The sequence below is a fragment of the Eleutherodactylus coqui genome, chromosome 7 (assembly GCF_035609145.1).
Source record: "Eleutherodactylus coqui strain aEleCoq1 chromosome 7, aEleCoq1.hap1, whole genome shotgun sequence".
In the NCBI taxonomy this organism is placed as follows: domain Eukaryota; kingdom Metazoa; phylum Chordata; class Amphibia; order Anura; family Eleutherodactylidae; genus Eleutherodactylus; species Eleutherodactylus coqui.
Window position 1 is genome coordinate 168,754,055 of NC_089843.1, and position 23,931 is coordinate 168,777,985.

The following is a 23,931-nucleotide window of genomic DNA, read 5'->3' on the forward strand; positions in this document are numbered from 1 at the left end:
ACCAGTTTGTTAAGACATCTGTCTGGGATGATTCATCATAGAATGGTAGAGTTGGAAGGAACCTCCAGGGTCATTGGGTCCAACCCCCTGCTCAGTGCAGGATTCCCAGACATCTATCTGAGATGATTTAGTGAATCCTGCACTAAGCAGGGGGTTGGACCTGATGACCCTGGAGGTCCCTTTGAACTCTACCATTCTATGATGATGTAAAAGTTAATCAGTCACTGCCGTGCCATAATATAACACCACCACCTCCTTCAAGCTAAGTGATATTAACACATCAATTAATATGTTATTTGTCCATTCTGAGAAGTGCTTTATCTATACAGATATTAATGACATACAATTTTAATAGCATACAAAGATGTGTAATCACTGCCTGTCTGCAAAATATTAAATAGATGACCCAGATTCCAGACATTGGTGTCACTTGCTAACTATTTTTATCCGCATGTGCCATTCCAAAAAGATAGAGCGGAGCTGTTTAAGCGATGTCCACTACATGAATATTTACTTAGGAAATCCCAAATACATAGTGTAAAATCAGTAAAATCTACTTACCATGATATCAGTGTTTCCAATGCACTCAAAAGCATAATGGACTCCGCCATTAGTCATCTTCTGTATCACCTCATGAATGGGATTTTCATGCTCCTTTGGGTTCACGCATTCCGTGGCCCCAAGTTCTTTAGCTTTTGCAAATTTTTTGCTGTTTACATCCACAGCAATGATTCTGGACGCTCCTGCTACTTTACATCCTATAATCACAGAGAGACCGATACCTCCCAAACCAAATACTGCACATGTAGAGCCTGGCTCCACCTGGAACAGAAAATATAATTAAAGGGTATGTAAGAATTTTATGTGATTCTTAAAAAAAAATGACGCTTCCAAAATTCTCCTTTTTGTTGTCGCCATAAAGTTTTGTTTAGTTTTTTTCTTACTGCAGCCAGGGCTTATTTTTGGGGTAGGGCTTATAGTTCAATCCCCTGTGAAAACTCTGGCAAAAGATCGCTACTAGAGATGAGCGAGCATACTCGTCCGAGCTTGATACTCGTTCGAGTATTAGGGTGTTCGAGATGCTCGTTACTCGTAACGAGTACCACGTGATGTTCGAGTTACTTTCACTTTCTTCCCTGAGAAATTTGCGCGCTTTTCTGGCCAATAGAAAGACAGGGAAGGCATTACAACTTCCCCCTGCAACGTTCAAGCCCTATACCACCCCCCTGCAGTGAGTGGCTGGCGAGATTAGGTGTCACCCGAGTATTGAAATCTGCCCTTCCCGCGGCTCGCCTCAGATGCATTCTGACATTAGTTCAGGGAATGTGCTATCGTGTTGGAGCTGCTATAGGGAGAGTGTTAGGGGTATTTTAGGTTTCAAGAACCCCAACGGTCCTTCTTAAGGCCATAAATCTTCTCTATATGCGCTCAATGGGGCCGACGGCAGCAGCACCGACCCCATTGAGATCATATAGAAGACAAATCCTTCTTCTCTGCTACAGCTGTAACAGCTGTGGCAGAGAAGAACGATGTTTGCCCATTGAATTCAATGGAGCCAGCAATACAGCAGGTTCCACTGAAAGCAATGGGCTGCCGGCGATTGCAGGATGAATTGTCGGGAAGGGGTTAAATATATAACCCCTTCCCTGCAATTCATCCAGAAATGTGTTACAATAAAAATATATACCGGCGTATAAGGCGACGGGGCGTATAAGACGACCCCCCAACTGTCACCTTATACGCCGGCAATACAGTGGAGCAAAGAATAAAAAGCATTACTCACTTCTTCTGACGTTCTGCGGTGCTCCTGCAGGCTGTCACTCCCTCCTGGTGTTCTGCGGTGCTCCTGCAGGCTGTTGCTCCCTCCTGGTTCCCGGCAGAGCATTGATTTCTCTACGAAGGGCTTTAAATCCCCGCCTCCAGAAACACACGTGCCTTCAGCCAATCACAGCCAATGACAATGATGTCATTGGATGGCTGTGATTGGCTATGTTTCTGGAGGCGGGGATTTCAAGCCCTGCGTCCAGAAAGCAATACTCTGCCGTGGACCAGGAAGGAACAACAGCCTGCAGGAGCGCCGCAGAACGTCAGAAGAAGTAAGTAATGATTTTTATTCTTTGCTCCACTGTATTGCCGGCGTATAAGGTGACAGTTGGGGGGTCGTCTTATACGCCCCGTCGCCTTATACGCCGGTATATATTTTTATTGTAACACATTTCTGGATGAATTGCAGGGAAGGGGTTATATATTTAACCCCTTCCCGACAATTTATCCTGCGATCGCCGGCAGCCCATTGCTTTCAGTGGAACCTGCTGTATTGCTGGCTCCATTGAATTCAATGGGCAAACATCATTCTTCTCTGCCACAGCTGTTACAGCTATGGCAGAGGAGAACGATCTTTACGCTGACAGTGCGGGGGGGGGGGCACTCTTGCCGCTATTGTGGCTTAATAGTGGGACCTGGGAACTTGAGATGCAGCCCACCATGTAGCCCCTCGCCTGCCCTATCCGTTGCTGTGTCGTTCCCATCACTTTGTAGAATTGCCCAGATTTTCACAAACGAAAACCTTAGCGAGCATCGGCGATATACAAAAATGCTCGGGTCGCCCATTGACTTCAATGGGGTTCGTTACTCGAAACGAACCCTCGAGCATTGCGAAAATTTCGTCCCGAGTAACGAGCACCCGAGCATTTTGGTGCTCGCTCATCTCTAATCGCTACAAAGTTGTATGACTTTGTAGTGCCATGCACGACTTTGTAGCAGCACAAAAGAGTGATATCGCCGCAAGAAAACGTCTGCTCCCTTGGTGCAGGATGATGACATGCTTCTCCGGACGCTGACTGATGACGCTCCCATAGCTGGTAATAATTGATTTTAATTGTATTAAGAGCTATGTGTATATAAGATATGTCTGTGAGTGTGCAATACAGGCTTGATAAAGATCCATTATTGGATTGTAACATCAATGCTGCCTCTAATTTCATTATTGATTGGACATTCTGGAGCAGGTTTGGATCCAACCTAAGGTGAGGCGTGACATCCCTTTAGTTTAAAACCGCTGTTTGACAAGGGAATGCTGCTGTGCTACTGTGTACATGCGGAAAGATCTCTACAAAGTTGCATGACTTTGTAGTGCCATGCACGACTTTGTAGCAACACAAAAGCGTGATATAGCGCGGGAAAATGCAGCGATATTGCACAGAACACAGGTGCAATATTTCTGTGATTTTCTCACGGCAATATCGCTATTGCCCTTGTGAAAGAGGCCTAAATCTCCTGCAATGTAGCAGGAGCAGGTCCGCTCCTCAGATGTCAGACATAGCCGAGAACCCGGAGAAAAAGACAAAAGTATTTTTAAACCACTTCTGCCTTTTCCTTTAGCAGCTACATAGCGCTCAGTGAGTGTTATGTAGAAAATGCAGGAAGTTGCACTGCCGTTTCCTGCACAGGACCTAGCGATCACATGATCACTAGCGACCCTGGAATGTCAGAGCTGCAGGGTCTTAGCAGACGCCTGAACAGATCTGACAGTGACTACTATCACACTAGAGGGATGTTTTCCTCAGTAACTGGAGCTCCTGAAAAAGTGTGAAATTTAAAAAAAATACACTGTGAACGTCCCCAGAGGCCTTATAGGAAATAGAAAAGTTATAAAAATAAGTAGAAAAATTACAGAATAAAATATCTATGAAAAATAGAAAACGACCCACCGCCGTCCAACATAAACCTTCGTCATATCCGCTCTGTAATCTGATATTATACAAATTATATATCAAAACATCCGAAAGAAAATGAGAAACCCATTACTGTACTTTATTTTAAGGGAAATATAATATTTAAAAAATAAAGAACTATATATTTAAAAAATTCTTTTTTTTCTTCTTTTTTATTACTCCTCATAAAATGAAATACAAAATCTGTGAAAAAAGTTATTAAAATATAGCCCTGTGTGTGACAGGCAAATAAATGCAGCAAAAATTATTTTGGCAGGCCAGGAAAAAAATTAGGACCATAAAACCACCACATGGTTAAAATCACTAAACACTTAATACCCTGGCCTTTAAGGAGTTAAAGCATTGTCAATGTCAAAGGAGTAGTTATTAAAATGTTGGCCGTACTCATTTGTTTTTTTTGTTTTTTTATTCTCTTTGAATTGGTCACTTACCTTAGCTGCATTAACAGCAGATCCATATCCCGTGGAAAAGCCACAACCCATCAAGCACACTTCATCCAGAGGTGCATCGTCATGTATCTTCACCACATTTATTTCATCTACTACTGTGTACTCAGTAAATGTGCTGGTGCTGACAAAATTATGAATCAATTTTCCTTTACAGGCAAATCTGCTGGTGTTATCTGACATCAGCCCGGTAGGCTTGCCAATTCTGAAATAAATAAATTTGATAAAGATTTTTTTTTCATTTTAAAAAAGCCATTTTTTAAATACATTTCCTGAAAAAGCTACTATTTCCATTCTTACAATTAAGAAATATTCATAGTGGATGATTTGAACAAATTAAAACTAGGTCCTAAAAGCCTGAACATTTACCTTGATACCGTGTTTTGCCGAAAATAAGACCCTGTCTCTCGTATTAATTTTCACCCGAAAAGAGGAACTAGCTCCTTTTTTCGGGTAATGTCTCTTTTTACTTACCTAGCAGGGGTACAAGGGGCACACTCTTGCCGCTATTGTGGCTTAATAGTGGGACCTGGGAACCTGAGATGTAGCCCAGCATGTTGCCCCTCGCCTGCCCTAGCCGCATCTGTGTCGATTCCATCACTTTCTTTGGTTTTCCAGATTTTCACAAATGGAAACCTTAGTGAAGCATGGGTCATATACAAAAATGCTCAAGTCGCCTATTGACTTCAATGGGGTTCATTACTCGAAATGAACTCTCGAGCATCGCGGAAAGTTCGACTTGAGCAACGAGCACCCGAGCATTTTGGTGCTCGCTCATCTCTAGCCACAACCCATCAAGCACGCTTCATCCAGAGGTGTATCGTCATGTATCTTCACCACAATTATGTCATCTACTACACTGTACTCAGTAAATGTGCTGGTGCTGACAAAATTATGAATCAATTTTCCTTTACAGGCAAATCTGCTGGTGTTATCTGACATCAGCCCGGTAGGCTTGCCAATTTTGAAATAAATAAATTTGATAAAGATTTTTTTTTTCAATTTTAAAAAAGCCCTTTAACCCCTTCCCTCCCCATGGCATAAGGGTACTTTATAGGAGCAGGGAAATTCCCGCAAAATGATGTACCCTTACGTCATACGGATAGAGCGAGATCATAGCAGATCTAGCGCTATCCCACAGCGGGAGCCGGCTGTCACTGGTAGCCGGCTTCCTGCTGCGACAGCGGGGGGCATCGGAGATGTGCCCACCCGCTGTTAACCCCTTCCCTGCCGCAATCTAAGTAGATCGCGGCAGGGAAAGGGTTCACAGAGGGAGCACGCTTCCTCTGTGACTTCAGCCGGCTCTCACAATAACATCGCGAGAGTCTGGCTGGTTGCTATGGCAACAGGACGCCCGATACGGCGTCCTATATTGCCATTGCCCAAGATCGCTATAATAAGCGATAAGGAATGTCAGGAGGGACACAGATTGTGTAAATTTCCTAAAAAAGCTGCTATTTACATTCTTACAATTAAGAAATGTTCATAGTGGATGATTTGGACGAATCAAAATTAGGTCTAAAATGCCTCAACATTTACCTTAATACCGTGTTTTCCCGAAAATAAAACCTGTCTCGTATTAATTTTCAACTCAAAAGAGGAGCTAGGTCTTATTTTCGGGTAATGTCTTATTGTACTCACCTAGCAGGCTGTTCCAGGTTTCCATTATTTCTGTGAATTGCACGTGTATTAATAAAGCTGGAATTTGTGAGATACAAGCATTATCCCGACTATGAATTCTACTTGCACAAAGAAGCCAGTTTGACTGGATGGCTAATTAAGTCTTGTAACACACGCCTGCGAAAAGCAACAGGGAGTTGCAGACCAGCTAAGGTGAGACAACATGAACTTTATCATTTGGTCCAGGTCTCACCCGCTGGTCTCCAGAGGTCCATGCGGTTCCCCCAGTCTTAGCTGTTAGTGCAACATCACTTCCTGTTTACAGGATTCATAAATCCCACCTTCAGGAAGTGATGGCTGTAATTGGTTGAAGAACCAATCAACAGCCATCTTGTTTTGGAAGTGAGATTTATGAATTAGCTGAGCCCGACTCAGCCAATTCATTAATCCCGCCTGCACAACGCGATGGCTGTTTATTGGCTGAGCAGCGGTCGAAGAACCAATCAGCTGCTGAGCAAGGGTGGTTGTGGAAGTGGAGCAGTGATCGGAGTGGAGAAGTGGTCGCTATGGAAGCAGGATTCATGAATTGGCTGAGCCATGGCTGTTGATTGAGTGATGGCTTCTGACTGGTTCTTTGATGAACCAATGTGATGGCTGTGATTGCTGAGCAGCGGTCGATGAATCAATCACAACCATCATTTTTTGGAGGGCAGAATTTATGAATTCCATAACCAGAAAGTGATATTGTACGAGCTCAGAGGACTGCAGGAATCGCACTGGCTCTGGAGAGCATCAAGAGGGACTGAAACCGAGCCTGACTTTTTAACATATTCTTTTTTTAATGTAGTGTAACTAGAGAGTATTTACATGGTAGGACTTATATTTCAAGCCTCCCCAAAAATCCCGAAAAATCAGGGTAAGGCTTATTTTCGGGGAATTACGGTAAAAAAAAATTTAGCCAAGCCAGTTGGATTGCTTATGGTATATTATGACTGCTACTAGTACAATACTACTACTACATATAATAATGATACACAAAAACATACTGAAATTTGCAGCACATGTTACTTTTAGGTTCAACACAGCCTCTGCATTCTCCACACTGAGCAACAGCCAATGGTATTACTTTGTCTCCTAGAATAAGAAAAAAAGGGTTTAGAACTTTTATCATCAGGCATACAGTCCTTATGCGAATGCTATATGATGAGATTGAAAAATGGAAGAAAACCGCGTAGGCTCTGCTCACACTGCCATCATGACTTTTGTTTTTACAGAAGCGTTAATGTATCAGTCTTGCCGACTTTAACCCAATGGTCTTTAATCACGTGCAATAGTAAAAGTACGGTGCAGGATTAAAGCTACCACAATTAAGCAGGAACAGGTTGGGTATTAGGCAGTCAGGGACAAAAGTGGACTTGGAAGAGAAGGGAGAAGGATTTTCTAACTACTTTTGCCTTCTATTTTTTGGACTACATCACGCTCAATGAGAGCAATGTAGTGAATAGAGATAGCAGAAGTGCCGCTTCCACTATTCAACCTGGTGATTTCCAGGTGCACAGCAGAGATGCCGGGTTCTTAGCAGACCAAGATCAGCTCTATTGGTGACTATTGTCACTAAAGGGGGATATTTTTTCGACAGCGTGAATTTCCCCTAGAGGTCAGGGGGGACATAGATGTTAAAAAAAAAAACATATGTGTGTGTGTGTGTGTGTGAAGAAAATTACCCACCAACCAAAACCGTTGACATATCTGCCCTGTAATTTAAGACTATACAAATTATATATCAAAACGTCTGAAATGAAATGTGGAACCCATTGTCGTGCCTTGTTTTAGCGTATACTAATTTTTAAAATAAACAACTATAATATTTTAAAAAATCTTTTTACCTGAAATTAAAAAAAAGTAAAAAAAATCAGTGAAAAAAGGTATTAAAAATAGCCCTCTATGTCACAAAAAATGCAGCAAAATAATTGTGATAGCTGAAGAAAGAAAAATAGGGTCTTAAAACCACCACATGGGGAAAATCCCTAAAAAGTGTCTGGTCCTCAAGGTAAAAAACAGCCTGGCCCTTAAGGGGTTAAAAAAACTATAATGAACAACAAATATTTAATGCTGAAATGTGTTTTCTGGACTTAAATATTGTTGGCCTCTCCTATGCTTCATTTTGTGAGACTTACCAGGCTTGACAGTAGTTACTCCATCCCCAACACTTTCCACTATGCCGGCACCTTCGTGACCTAAAATCAGTGGATACTTGCTGTCGTGCATTAACCCTTCTATTATGTGGTCATCTGTTCGACATATTCCGGTAGCAATTATCTACTCAGAAAAAGAATGTAGCCAAGCATAACACTGTCAGCGAGTCATTTTAAACATAGTATATGTGGTTATGGTACCTAACTGTACCTAACCGTAGAATACATGTTTCATTTTTTAAAGGCAATAGTAATATAGTGGTACCTCGGGATGCGAGCTTCTCATCCTGCGAGTTTTTGATTTGCAAGCAGGCTCTCTCCCAAATTTGTGTTCTGATTTACAAGCAAAAACTTGGGTTACGAGCCTGCTTGCAAGTCAAAAAACTCGCGAGCTGCGGCCCATGGGGTTCTATACTCACCTGTCACCAGTGTTTCATCCTCGCAATGGTCTGCGGCGCTACTGTCATTAAATGGCTGAGATTGGTTATCCAGCGCCGGCTTTCATTGGCTTATGCGGCGCTGAGTTCACCAATCAGAGCACTAGCTTGCTGGAGTGGGACATTCAAGCCCCACATCCAGAAAGCAATGCAGCAGCGCTGCCTACCATAGTGGAACGCCGGCAGTAGGTGAGTATTGATATTTTTTTTTAATTGTAGTTAGTTTTCCCATTGAAATGAATTGGAACGCATTAATGGCATTTCAATTCATTTCAATGGGGAAAAGTGCTCTCACATATGAGTTTTTCGGCTTGAGAGCTCTGTCTCGGAACGGATTAAACTCGTATGTCAAGGCACCACTGTACATGGTAAGATTTTGTATTACTCTATGACTATTAATTAAAATCTGATTTGCCCACCAAATGCTTTCTTCTCTGATTACATAGCACCTTTGTAAATTACTTTCAAACCCTCTGATTGTGTATAACCAGTGTTGGAACAGGCTGCATTACACCCTGTAGGACAGGATTTAGACAGCTTTTCTCTTTAGGACAGAGCACATTGCTATCATAATGGCAAATAAGAGGCAATTAACCAAGGAAGACAGACAATTATAACCCTTCAAAATACAGGTTGTCCTACTGAGAAATTGCCAAGAAAGCCAAGGTGGCATTCAATACAGTTTCTTATACCACCAATAGAAAACAGTAGGAAATTCGGACAGGAAGAGGTCCGGTAGACCAAAGGCTGCTACAAAATCAAATGACAAGATTTTGAGAGTCAACAGTTTGCATGATCAGTGCCTAGCAACACAAAATCTTCAAGCACAGCTGGCCAAAAAGTAAACAAATTTTCATTTCAATGGTGAAGATAAGATTTTTCCTATGCAGGTTTGAGAGGTAGAGTATCAGTAATAAAGATTAGCATTATTAATCAATGCTAAGAATACAAAATAAAAAAAGACTTGCCTGAGCCAAGCAGCACCTCTAGTGGACTACTAAAGAATGGAGGAAAGTCTTATGGACTGATGAATCAAAATTTGACATCTTTGGTACATAACAGAGGTTTTTTGTTCATCGTCAAGTAGGAGAAAGGATAACTCCTGACTGTTTGACACCAACCGTCAAACATGGAGAAGGAATCATGATTGTCTGGGTCTCTATTTTTTTTTGTATATATTCTTTATTTTTCGATTAGAAAACAATGGGTGAAATCAGTGGAGAATCACAAAATAAAGCAATGAATCAATACAAAACAGAGAACAATGATAGCTCTGTAAAACGTGTGATGAAAAACAGCAGAAAAAAGAAAAAAAACCCTGTGAGGGATAGGTCATTAGTATAGAGGCACCAGCTAAGAAAACCAGAAAAGGCTCGGTAATTAGAGGACAACACCAGGATGTGGAAGCGAGACATAGTCTCCACGTGTGAAAGAAAGCCAGGCGCTCCAGATATCTGCAAACTTTTCTAGGTCTCTCATCCGTCTGGCTCTGACTCTCTCAAAAGAGCAGACAACGCTTATCTCCTTATACCATTCCGAGATGGAGGGGACTGTATTGTCTCTTGAGTATCTAGAAATTAGTATCTTAGCCGCGTTTATGGGAAACGAGAAGATGGGTTTGTGCTCAATTTGAAGGCCTGGGGCATTCAAATTTAACAGGACTACCTCAGGCGTAAGGATGGTATTGCATTTGAGGATTAGGCCTAGTAACTTCTGGACCTCTACCCAGAAAGGTTGTAGAAGCAGGCACGTAAACCAAATGTGAAGGTCTGATCCGATATCAACTGAGCATCTCCAATATTGTGGGGAGTAACCAGGGTCTATTTTGTTAAGTAGGACTGGGGTCTTATACCATCTGGGGACAATTTTATAATTTAGTTCTTGGAACCTAGTAGAGGAAGAGGACGAATGAGACCCAGATATAATATCCCTTATGTCATCTGTGGTGAAGGTGGTATTTAACTGAGATTCCCAGCGGGAGATGAATGAGGGATATTGTTCATTTTGTGTCAGTGCCCTATAGATTTTAGAGATAGCACTCCTGATGGGTTGGGGGCTCCAGAATAATTTGTGAAATTATAGGTTTTGGTCTGTGCCTGCAATATCTGGGGAATGCAGCACGTTTGAGTCCCTAATGACATCTAGGTCTTCGTTATTGAGTAGAGTGTCCCCTAGGTGGTTTAGAAACTGTAAATCATGTGGTACAGATTTGTCCTTAATGAGATTCCCACACTGCAATGTCTTCAAATGGGTGTCCCTCATAATTTTCTGTTGGAGCGCTTTGAATTTATTAGGGATTAGTGCGAAAACTGGCGTGTAGCTACTAATCTGGGGTACTAGGTTATGCTTCTTGTTTGCCTTATGCCATAACCTTAGGATTAATTGGGCGAGAGGATTTTGGATCTCATTTAATTTAACTTTACTATACGGGGTTGACCACAGTAATAGTTTCTGATCACACTGGACTCTGACCTCTCCTTTACCCCCCATATCCAATGTCTGGCCCAAACATGCCACATGCACCTCAGAAATATTGCTAAAATACGTCCGTTCCTAACCACGGACACGCTAAAGACGCTCGTGGTTGCGCTCATCCACTCCCGGCTCGACTACTGCAACTCGCTACTCATTGGCCTCCCCCGCACTAGACTCGCTCCGCTCCAATCCATACTAAATGCAGCAGCTAGACTCATTTTTCTATCCAGTCGTTATTCAGACGCCTCTGCATTATGCCAGTCGCTGCATTGGCTGCCCATCCACTGCAGAACTAAATTTAAACTCCTCTACCTCACTCACAAAGCTCTGCATGGCGCTGCCCCACCATACATCGCCTCCCTCCTGTCAGTACACCACCCAGCCCGCTCACTCCGATCGGCTAACACACTCAGACTAAACACCCCTGTAATACGAACCTCTCATGCTCGCCTACAGGACTTCACCAGAGCAGCACCCATCCTCTGGAACGCTCTCCCCCAAGGCATCCGGACAATTCCCGATGCACGAAATTTCAGACGTGCCTTAAAAACGCACCTCTTCAGGGAAGCATACCAAATCTCCTGACCTAGTCCCTCGCCCCTCCCTATGGTGCTCCACCCTGTTTGCCTTCTGATAAATGATCTGTACATAAAATTTCCTATTGCCTGTGTTCCCCACCCCCTGCACCTCCTGTACCACCCTCAACCCATTTGTGTCTAACCCAATGTACCTTATATTGTAATTGTTGTATTGTTTTGCATTTACCCATGCCTGAAAGCGCTGCGGAATAAGTTGGCGCTATACAAATAAAGATTATTATTATTATTATTATTATTATCTTTGTTTAGTGAGAGAAGTTCCAATTCCGCCCAAAGTTTAAGACTTGTTTGACGGGTCAGGTCTACCATGCGGTTCAGGTGTGAAGTGGTCCAATATAGTTCGAATTCCGGCAGCCCTATTCCACCACATCTTTTTGTTTTGACAAGGGTTGCATGATTAACCCTATGTGCCTTACCCTGCCATATGAACTTTGCGATAAGGTTTTTAAGTTTGGCAAAGAATATCTGTGGGATTTCTATTGGAAGCGTTTGGAGGACATATAGTATTTTTGGCAGGTATATCATTTTGATTAGGTTCTTTCTACCAAACCAAGAGATTGACAGGGAGCTCCAGGAGATAAGATCCTTCTCCATCCTCTCAAGTAGTGGCACAAAATTTAAATTGTACAAATCCGCAGTGTTCCGGGATAATCTTGCCCCTAGATATGTGATTTGTTTGCTTGAAGGTTTTTAAGTTTGGCAAAGAATATCTGTGGGATTTCTATTGGAAGCGTTTGGAGGACGTATAGTATTTTTGGCAGGTATATCATTTTGATTAGGTTCTTTCTACCAAACCAAGAGATTGACAGGGAGTTCCAGGAGATAAGATTCTTCTCCATCCTCTCAAGTAGTGGCACAAAATTTAAATTGTACAAATCTGCAGTGTTCCGGGATAATCTTGCCCCTAGATATGTGATTTGTTTGCTTGAATTTTTAAATGGTGAAATTTTGGATATTTCTGCCCAGGAATCATGTTTGATGTTTATATTTAGTAATTCTGACTTTGAAGGGTTTAATTTGAAGTTAGAAAGCTGACCACAATTCTTGAACTCCTGCAGAATATGAGGAATTGCAGTTTTGGGATCGGTGAGGAAAAACAGCATGTCGTCTGCATATGAGGCCAATTTGTGTTCCCTAGGGCCGCATTTCATACCCATGATTTTATTGTTTTGTCAATTTTTTTCCAGGAAGATTTCCATAGTTAAAATGAATAATATAGGGGATAGAGGGCAGCTGTGTCTGGTTCCATTACAAATTCAGACAGTAGGGGAAAGATCAGAATTAATTTTGATTCTAGCCGAAGGGAGAGAGTACAAGGCCATGATCTTGTCAATGAAAATTTCTGGGAAGCCAAATTTTGAGAGGGACATTCGCAAGAATAACCAGTCGACTCTATCGAAAGCCTTTTCGACATCTGTTGTGAGAAGGGCTAGTGGAGATTTGTTATGATGAGCTAAATGTATCAGGTTAAGTACTTTTAAGGTGTTATCTTTAGCTTCTCTATTCGGCACGAAGCCCACTCGCTCAGAGTTAATCCATTCGGGCAAAATCCCTTTTATTCTGTTAGCCAAGATTTTAGCATATATTTTTTTTTTAAACAATGTTTTTTATTTGGTTTTTTCAACACGTACATAAAAGCAAGTTTACATGTTTTAGAATTTGGTGCTCAAAATTGAGCGAAGTCTAACATAAAAGAGACATAGATTATTACATAAGAGATACATATAATGTACATAGACTGTTGAGGTGACGTTGATACGCTTTCGTAAAGAAATAGGTGATATCATTTTCTGATATATTCAAATAAACATTTAAATGGTGTAACTACCATAAAATTTAGAACAAACAGTTTAATTCAAAATGCTGCCAAGGTTTCCATATGCTTGTGAATTTAAGAAGAGAGTTGTTGCTTTTTTGCATAGAGTCCTTCATAACAGTGATGGTCCGATGTTAGGTCCAGCAACTCCTTTAGCGCAGGAGAAGAGACTGCCTTCCAATTTCTTGCAATAATGTTCTTCGCAGCAAGAAGGAAGTGGCATGTCCATTTTCTTTTTTTTGAAGGAAGGGAGTCACAATTTAAGAGGAGAAGGGCTAGATGAGGAGAGTATGTAGGGCGAACTCCTGTGATAGTTTGAATAGTTCCATACACTTCCTTCCAAAAGGTCTGTATCTTAGGACACTCCCAGAATATGTGAAAAAGTGAGCCCTCGTATCCGCAGTTCCTCCAGCACTCTTTGCTAGTACCTGGGAAACATTTGGCTAGTTTTGTGGGAGTGTAATACCACCTAGTCAAAACTTTATAATGGGTTTGGAGAAGGCCTGCCGATAGGGTGGCTTAGTTTGCTAATTCAAAAGATTTAACCCACTGGTCAACATGGAATTTATTCTGCAAGTCGTGTTCCCAGTTTAACAAGTGTATTTTTTTTGTGTTACTCATGTTACCTGAGATAGAGTCGTAAAACAGTCTTGTTAAGGAGTTTTTGGAATTTGTGCATTTGTAAAGCAAGGATTCTAGTTCCTTTGGAAAAGCACAATTTCCTATTTGAGAGCTATGGAGGAAGGAGGATATTTTTAAGTATGAGAAGGCCTCTTTATCAGGAAGGTTGAATTTGGATTTAATAGCTCGATAGGCGAGAAGTTTCTCCCCGTCCAGGAGATCGGAAATGAGTCTAACTCCGCTCCGAGACCATTCTTTGAGGTGTAAATCTTGGATGAAGTAGGAAAGAATCTCCAAAGGAAGGTGTGAATAGGTCACCCTTGATAGTCGATTTGAATTTGTATGCTAGGAGATTCCAGCAATGAAGAGTAGTTAGCATTAATGGAGAAAGGGTTTGAGTATGGGGGAGGGACGGGTTATCTGTTTGGAGGACACTTAGAATTGAGGCTTTCATGAGAGAACCTAGGGTTCTGTTTTGGTTTCTGTGTCTTTCTATGTGACACCAGGAGGGTAGTTGGGCGTGTTTTAAAGGGGTTGTCCCGCGCCGAAACGGGTTTTTTTTTTTTTCAACCCCCCCCCCGTTCGGCGCGAGACAACCCCGATGCAGGGAAGTAAAGAAAGTTTACCGGAGCGCTTACCTTTATCCCCGCGCTCCGGTGACTTCAATACTTACCGCTGAAGATGGCCGCCGGGATCCTCTGTCTTCGTGGACCGCAGCTCTTCTGTGCGGTCCACTGCCGATTCCAGCCTCCTGATTGGCTGGAATCGGCACGTGACGGGGCGGAGCTACACGGAGCCGCTCTCTGGCACGAGCGGCTCCATAGAAGACTGCTGAAGACCCGGACTGCGCAAGCGCGGCTAATTTGGCCATCGGAGGCCAAAAATTAGTCGGCACCATGGAGACGAGGACGCCAGCAACGGAGCAGGTAAGTAAAAAACTTTTTATAACTTCTGTATGGCTCATAATTAATGCACAATGTATATTACAAAGTGCATTATTATGGCCATACAGAAGTGTATAGACCCACTTGCTGCCTCGGGACAACCCCTTTAACCATGTGCTAGATTGGCTCAAAATAGTCGCGTTGTAATAGGTTTGAAGATTGGGAACCCCCAATCCACCCTGTTTTCTGTGTAGGTATAGGATAGAGGCCGCACATCTAGGTTTTTTATTATTCCATATGAAATTTAATAGTTGTTTTTGAAAGTTGGTAATAATAATTTGAGGAATCGGAAAAGACCGTGTGCGAAAAAGGTATAGCACCTTTGGCAGAATTAACATCTTATAAAGGGTCATCCTGCCAAGCCAAGAGGGTTCCATCTTCCCCAGCTCCCCAAGTTCAATTTTGATAGAAGAAAGAAGCGGATCTAGGTTTGAGGAGACAATTTTTGATGAGGAGTTGCAAAGTTTGATTCCAAGATAGGAAATTTCTGATTTCCATTGGAAGGGAAATTCTTTTTGGATGTCGTTTTTCAGTGATTTATCTATGTTGAATCCCATGATCTGAGATTTGTCTAGATTCAGTTTGTAAAAGGATGCTAGGCTAAATTGAGAGATGCAATTATATACACCCCTTAATGAGTTTAGAGGATCTGTCAGGCAAACCAGGACGTCATCAGCGAAGAGGCCGATTTTGTATTGCCTCAGGCCAACTGGGATGCCTTTAATTGTTGGGGACATTCTGATCATTTCTACAAGTGGTTCTATCAGCATTACAAACAGTAAGGGGGAAAGAGGGCATCCCTGACGTGTTCCATTTGTGATAGGAAATGGTGAGGACAAATCACCGTCAACCAGAACCCTTGCTGAAGGTTTCGCGTAAAGGGCCTGAACCGCACGTAGAAAATTGTCTCCCACTCCAAATTTGTGGAGAACAGCAAAAGCGAACCCCCAGTGAACTCTATCGAACGCCTTCTTTGCATCCAGGGAAAGGAAGAGAGAAGGCGTCCGACTCGAGTCTGTCAATTCTATCAGGTTCTGGGTTCTCCGCGCACCATCTGTTGCGTTTCTGCCCCTCGTGAAGCCCACTTGATCATTATGGATGATCGAGGGTAGAAGCTCTAAGAGCCTATTTGCTAATATTTTTGAGTATAATTTTGTGTCGGTATTTAAAAGCGAAATGGGCCTGAAGTTCGCAGGAGAGGTAGTTGTTTTCCCAGGTTTGGGGATGGTGATTATTGTGGCTTGTAACATCTCTTCTGGCATTTCTCCTTGATTAATTGCATCATTAAATATGGATGCTAGGTGAGGGGAGAGAGAGGTAGCGAAGATTTTGTAATATTCGTTAGATAGGCCATCAGGGCCAGGAGATTTGTGATTTTTTAGGCTTTTTATGGCTCTAGTTATTTCTCAGATAGATATTGAGTTGTTTAGAGACTCATTTTGAGATGCTAAGGAAGGGAGGGACACACTATCCAAGAATTTTTTTATAATGGCTGTAGTGGGTTGGGGGGTGTTTATATCTTTATCTAAGTTATAGAGATTGGAGTAGAAATTCTTGAATTGCTCTGATATTTGTTTGGGGTGGGAAATTTTTACGGTAGGATCATTGGTGTGATTTATGTAGGGGATTTTAGCTCTATTCTGTTTTTTTTTTTTACTAAGTTAGCCATTAATTTTGAAGGCTTGTCAATATATGAATAATAGTTGGCTTTGAGGAAGGTACGATTTCTGTTGTAATTGTCTAGTAGGAGTTTCCTCAATTCTCCTCTCAGAGAAGTTAGCTCTAGATGAAGATTGTTTTTGTGAGATTCCTGTTGTGCCCTCTCCAGTATCTTGATGTTGTCTAGTAAGCTATTTATTTTTGCTTGTTTATTTTTTCTTTCTTGAATTTTAAGCTTTATTAATACTCCTCTTATTACAGCTTTATGGGCACACCACAGCGTAAAATTCTTTATATCTGGAGTGGCGTTTATGGAGAAGTATTCATCTAGAGCATTTTTTATTAGTTTTTGGTTGGTGGGAGAGTTGAGCAGATTTATATCGTTTCTCCAAATTCTGATTGGGTTGAAGGGGGCGTTGATGTTGAACTTTAGATAGATGGGGGCGTGATCAGACCATGTGGTGGTACCTATTGAGGAGCTTGTAACTGAAGTTAGAGACCATCTGTCAGTTAAGAAGAGATCGATTCGTGAAAAGGTCTGGTGTCTTGGGGAGTAGTAGGTGAATTCTCTTGAGGAAGAATTTAGACATCTAAAGGGGTCGTAGAGTCCTTCCTTGTGAATCCAAGGTTGAAGCGTAGGGGTCATTCTTGTTTGTGCTGTGGTATCAAGTTTTTTGTCTGGGATGACATTAAAGTCTCCACAGAGGATTAACTTGCCCATGTGGATTTTCTTAACTTTTTTGATTAATTTATTTAGGAAGGAAATCTGTGATTTATTGGGCGCATAGACATTTACTAATGTTATTGGGGTCTCATTAATTGTGCCAAGCAAGATAAGGTATCTACCTTTCGTATTGATGATTTGGTCTTTCAGGGAGAAATTTATATTATCTTTAAAGGCAATCAGCACACCTGCATGCTTTTTTGGGGCGTTTGCAAGGACGATGTTGGGATAGGATTTGTTTGAGAATTTGGGATATGAATGTTGCTTGAAATGTGTCTCCTGTAGGCATAACACATCAATATTTGCTAGCTTTGCGTCCCTCCAAACCATCGCCCTTTTAAAGGGGGAGTTGAGTCCTTTAACGTTTAGCGAGCAAATATTGATCGGCATTGTATATACTTGCATTTGAGTGAGTGCATTTGAAATGGAATTAGTGTGGCAGCATACATAACAAACAATACATGAACTGTGAAACTCACAAAAACAGAGACAGGTCGTCTTGTAGGAAGAAACGGAGGTATGTTTCTTTCAGAGTTGTGGCGGAAGTAAGCTCTGGAGAAACAGTTGGCGACCTGTGGAAAGGAACAGATGAAATAGAGAAAAATTACAGGTCTTAAAACCTGATACATTTGGGGGGGGGGGAGTTCGGCACATAGACAATAGCCTTTATCTTGTATTGAGAAGATTTAAAGTCCAGCATGTGAAACAAACTTGATGAAAGAGGAAAATCTTTAGTATTAACCCAATTCCTTCAAGGAGGAGTAGAAGGAAGCGAGCGGCGATTGGAAGCCTTTACTGGCCTTTGAGGCTTGGCTGGAGGCATTATTTCTGGTAAGGGAACATCCCATTTTTTTAGGGTTTTGGCGCCCTCTTTTGGTGAAGAAATTATTTGGATTGCATTATTTTTGAGAATTATTAGTTTTACTGGGAAACCCCATTTGTAGGGGATTTTGGTGGATCTCAGAGCTGAGGTGATTTGAGAAAAGGCTTTTCTAGCTTGGATTGTGGATTGGGAGAGATCCGTGAAAAGCTTGACGTTGGTAAACGGAGGTGGAAGAGGGTTAGAGGTTCTTGATGCCATCATTAGGGCTTCTTTTATGTGAAAGAAATGAATTATTGCGATCACATCGCGTGGGATTGAATCCGGAAGAAAGTTCGGTTTTGCTAATCTGTGAGCTCTATCCAGGATACAATCTTGTTCTGAGGAACTTGGAAGAAGTTGTTCTATTAGTTTGGTGAGAAAATCTTTCAGGTCGGATTGGGTTACACTTCCTGGAATGCCTCTGAATTTGACATTATTTCTTCTGCTTCTGTCTTCCAGATCAGTCAGTTTGTTCTTGATATTTTCCTCCTCCTCCTCCAGCGCATAATGCGCATCAATTAACTTGTTGTGAGAAGTTGTTATTTCTCCCATTTTACTTTCAATGTGGTCAGTGCGTATTTCTAGGTCCTGCATGGAGGCATTAAATGAGTGTGAAAGAGCTTAAATATCCTTTTGCAGGGAGCCACGCAGGGCTAGAATCATGTGCTTGATAAAATCCTCTGAAGCAGGGAGATTTGAGGAGGGAAGGTCATTAATAGGATCTTCTCCTGTTTGATATGATTCCTGGTATGAGTTAACAGGAGGGGAGAGATGTGGTCTCTGCTTCTCTGGACTTGCAGAGGGAGTGGGAGGGGCAGATATGGAGTGAGAGCGCTCCGGTGCCATTTTAGAGCTAGCTATGGAATTCAGATCGGGTTTCATTGCACTCACCCGACGCTGGAGCAGAGCGGCTGACAGCTCATCTTGAAGTTCCTCCGTCTCATCGGCAGGAGCATCCCCGCTGTGACAGGCAGCTGCAGGAGCTGGAGATTTATTGCTGCTCGCTCCGGAGCTCGTGGAGCGGGGGGAGCCATCTTCTCCTGTTGCTCCTCTCTGTCCCGGGCCGCGGGAGGAGAAAAAGAGACTTTTTGCAGAGGGGCTTTGGAGGTGCGTCTCTTCGGCATACGCTGCCAGGGACCTTTCAACAGGCTTTGATAAGCTGAGGTGCTGGAAAAAAGCTTATTCTTGTAGCTTTAAAGGCTAAAGCTAGACGGAGCTCAGGTTTGCACAACTGGCTCTGCCTGCATCTAGGCCACGCCCCCTCATTTTAGCATATATTTTGATATCATTAATTAGTAGAGATGAGCGAACGTACTCGTAATGAGTACTTACGCACCCGAGTACCGCCATTTTCGAGTACTTCAGTACTCGCGCGTAAAGATTCGGGGGGCGCCGGGGGGCGGGGAGAGGCGCGGCGGTGTGGGGGGTAGCAGCGGGGAACAGGGGGGAGCCCTCTCTCTCTCCCTCTCCCCCCCACTCCCCGCCGAAACCCCCCGCGCCGCCACGGCGCCCCCCGAATTTTTTCGCCCGAGTACGGAAGTACTCGAAAATCGCGGTATTCGGGCGAAAAAGGGGCGGGGCCGAGCACGTTCGCTCATCTCTATTAATTAGTGATATGGGTCTATAACTACTACATAGCGAGGAGTCCTTTCCTTCTTTGGAGATTAGTGTAATATGTGCCGTCAATGCCTCCTTCTGAAAAGGATTTCCAGCAGTAATGGAGTTGAAGTAGTTAACTAAATATGGGGTAAGGGTCTCTTTGAAGGTTTTGAAATATAGGGATCCAAAGCCGTCAGGACCAGGACTTTTCCCATTCGGAGCTGACTGAATATATTCCTCCACTCCCCGAGGGGAGATCGGTTCGAGGAGGGGTTGTGTTTGGTTTTTAGATAAATTAGGGACCTTGACCGCATCTAAGAAGTTGCGTATTTTTTGCTGTTTAATTGATGAAGACTCTATGGAATTTTGAATGTTGTATTAATCAAAGTAATATGCATGAAAAATATTGGAGATCTCTGATGTTTTGTGATGTATCACATCATTTTTGTCTTTTATTTTAGGAATTAATGCCTTTGCGTTCTGTGTTTTAATTAGGGCTGCAAGCTTTTTCCCACACTTATCTGAGAAGGCATAATGCTTATATCTTGCGAAAAAAAGATGTTTTGGGGATTTTTGATTAAGGAGCTCTTTTAACTTGATATGCAGGCTGAATAGTTGGTTTTCATATTCAAGTAGGAGGTTTTTCTTATTACAAGTTTCTATATTTTTATCTGCTCAATGAGAGAAGCGATCTCTCTCTCTTTTTCCTTCTTTCTCCTTGCTCCTAATTCAATAAAAAGGCCTCTTATTACTGCCTTATGAGCCTCCCAAAGGGTAGTAGGGTTGCAAGTTTCCCGTGCGTTCTCCCCGAAGTAGTGCTGTAGGCCTTTTTGCATATATTCAATGTCCTCTTTACTCTTTAACAGGTTGTCATTTAGTAGCCAATTGGATACGGATCTCCTTTTGGTGGATATGGTCATCTTCATGAAAATTGGGGCGTCATCAGAATACAGGATAGGGTCATAAAAAGTATTGGTGATTGAGTCTAGTAGGGAACGCTTAAAAAGAAGTAATCTATTCTCAAATATTTCTTATTATTATGCTGCTAAATCCCTCATCCCCCTGCTATGGCATCAAAAAGACCCCCCTTCCCTGACAATGTGGAAGGACAGGGTGGATCTCCTCTCGAGTCTCGAGGAGCTGTCTAGCTGGTCTAAGGGCACTCATGAAGCTTTTCTGGAGTTATGGAACCTGTGGGGCTCCATTAGGGCGTCGTTGCTTGATTAAGGAACCCTCTCAGCAGCAGCCTGGGTACGAATAGGGCTGAGCTCACTCCCCCCCTTCCTCTTCCGCCCCGTGGGAGGGGCTGTTACCAGAGTAGAATCCTACACCCACCCCTCTTTTGCGCATACCGGAGCGGATAGACCTGGACTGCAAAAGAACTAGGCCACCCACCCCTGGCAGGATAGAGAAGGTGCGAGATCCCCCCCCCCCCTTGCCGTTCCCCCTGGGACGGGCCCGCTTGGCCCCCTATGGTTTTGGTTACATCTTTGTCGTTGATATATATGGTAATTTCATGTTACATAGTGTAATCCTTTTGATATAATCTACTATTGTAAGCAATCATCATACTCATTGAGACTATGTATGTTAAATTTTCAAAATTTCAATAAACATTGATTATAAAAAAAAATAATGAAAAAATCCTTTAAGTCTGGATTAAGAACTCTCCAGGGGTCTACTACATGGAGATCAGCTAGTAGTTTTTACATTTTTTTAATCTTAGAGAATGGGACCGCTGAGGTGTCATTAGATGTGTCTAGAGTGGGACTGAGAGGCACGTTGAAGTCCCCGCCCATAATAAGATCCCCCTCAGAGAATTCTTGCAAATGTTTGGTGGCTATAGTGAAAAAGGCGTCTTGATGGGAGTTAGGAGCATACAGATTAGCTAAGGTAAATACTCTGTTCCCGATTAAGCCCTTAACAAAGATAAATCTACCCTCCGGGTTAGCTAAGTCATTTAATGCTTGGAAGGGAACTCTCTTATGTAGAATAGCTACCCCTCTATGTCTTTTCAAAGGTGTGGTGGTGTTGAACCATTTAGTAAAAGATTTGTTTTTGGTGATAGGGGTGTAGTTTTTTTTTAAAGTGGGTTTCTTGAAGGAAGATAATATCCACACCCTGTTTCTCTGGATAGTGGAGTATTTGGGACCTCTTTTGTGGGATGTTAATCCGTTTTACATTAAAAGAGGCTAGGTGCATATCAGCCATGAATGGAATGACAGGAATATTTTTTTGAGCAAATAGTATCTGCAGAGCTGTCAGGTAGATTCAAAACACAGAAACAAACAAGAAAAACATAGCTATAACAGCTGGTCCTTGGTAGACCAGTAACAACATTATAACCAGATTATCGAGCAGGAATTAAAGGAGTTGCTGGGGCGTGAAGAGGCATAGGGGGTTTGCGACTCCCAACATAGTCTGTAAATACTGAAAATAAAGAGGTTAAAGGAGAGCAGAAGCAGATAAACTCAAGCCAAAAAAAGAGGCAAACAGTGAGAGCATAAGGAAGATGAGAAAACGCCATCTAGTCGTGCATCTGGTGTGGTGCTCAGGTGTTGTCATTAGGAAGTCCTCTTCCAGGAGATTTGGCTAAGCTCATCTCTTGAGTGCGAGATTTCTTGGCTTTACGCGATGTCACTGATTACCAGCTCTCACAGAATTGGAAAGTAGGCAAGTTCAGGAGAACTGAGTGAATTCCTTAAAAATATCTTTTATGCACTCTTTGGTGGGTAGTGCTTTAATATAATTTCTCAGATCCGAATTGTCTCGTGCATACGCCTCTTCCTCCGATTCACTATCCAGATCTGAGGGTAGGACTTACATCGGTATAATTTTATCCTCTTCTATGATAGTCTTTGTTTTGGTTTGTTTTGTGCAATCAGGCGAGAGTCTTTTAATAATTTTTTCACTTTCAGTTGATCTGCTAGGTGTTTTAGAATTTTTGCTTGCGTCCGAACTGGCGCTTTTGTTATTCTTTCTCATTGTATCTGCTTTCTAATATCACTACGATGGGAGGACGGAAATTTTTGTTCACATTGGTGGAATCTTATCTAGCGATTGTTTTATGGAGAAAGCCACAGCTGAGCGGTCCTTGTTGAAAAGGAAAAGAAAAAACAGTGACTGTATTCTTCTGCTTGGGGGATTGTTTTATGAGTCCAGAGTTTTCTCTGTCTAGTGAGGTGCAGTTGAATATTTCCCTTTCTTTTTTCCCCTCTCCCTTTTTTCTCCCTTTTCTTTTCTCTTTTCCACTCTTTTTTCCTTCCTTTTTTCCGACGAGTCACCACGTGTTTTTCCAGGGATTCCACCCGCTTAAGCCCCTGAATTAGGGTAAAAAGCCGTCTGGGGCTCTTTTGCTGGATGCAGAGTTGGTAACTTGCACATACATCCATGTCAGTAAGGAATATTGATTGAGAACCCAGTGGTGGCTAGACACACCGGCATCGGTGGTCTTATATCACAAAGTATTAAAAGTATAAACACCAAAGGGTGGAAACCTTATACCTTCAGTCTATATTCACATGGACCTGTTTCAAAATTAGCAGGTTTTCTTTTTGTTATCTCATAATTGTGTTTAGGTAATCGGTTCCGTAAATCATTTTAATTCTATAAATAAAAGTTATCTTTTAATATTTTTGTAAGGTTGTCCACAGTGATTTAGTTCTAGATCTGAGAACCAATCTGTCTCTGTGAATAAGTGCCCACTTCCATTTATCTTAGAGCTGTTTGATTGTATTAAGGAAAACTGCTGCTTCACCATTAGATTATGGGGAGCCTTCAAGCTAACGTGCATTAAAAAAGGAAACAAGTGAAAAACCGCCTTCAATACCCAGGATTGCATTATGATTATCTGGTGATGGCAATCGGTCTCTAAAAGGTTCATGTTTCCCAAAGTTCTTGAAAGAAATCTTTATGGATGGTAATTTTCAGTATGTCTTAGTCTACTTGTACATGGCATTCTAATATATTCCAAGGATGTATAGACCAATCACCTGCCTATCTGTTCTATGTTGCTACAGCTATTAGATAATTTCTTGTATGCCAAGTTAAAGAGCCTGTTTGAGAATCAAGAGCTTCCTTCTCTGGTTTACATCATTAGTTCTGAGGAAATGCATCCTGAAATAGTTTCTGCAGTTTTTAACTAACTGCCATCTGAGGAGGAGATTGTCTGTGTAATATATTGGTATATGAGAAGGAGAT

General features: G+C 42.1%; 1 protein-coding gene across 1 annotated transcript in view; it reads right to left on the reverse strand.

Annotated features, from left to right (window-relative positions):
* The window catches only part of LOC136572953 (alcohol dehydrogenase 1-like), a gene marked incomplete at its 5' end in the record, with an annotated part of 44,732 nt that overhangs the window by 13,045 nt on the left and 7,756 nt on the right, over positions 1 to 23,931 (reverse strand). The window contains 4 exons of the mRNA XM_066573998.1: positions 562 to 822; positions 4,166 to 4,385; positions 6,847 to 6,934; positions 7,978 to 8,119. Coding sequence (XP_066430095.1) covers positions 562 to 822; positions 4,166 to 4,385; positions 6,847 to 6,934; positions 7,978 to 8,119 — 711 coding nt within the window. The remainder of the gene's footprint in view (positions 1 to 561; positions 823 to 4,165; positions 4,386 to 6,846; positions 6,935 to 7,977; positions 8,120 to 23,931) is intronic.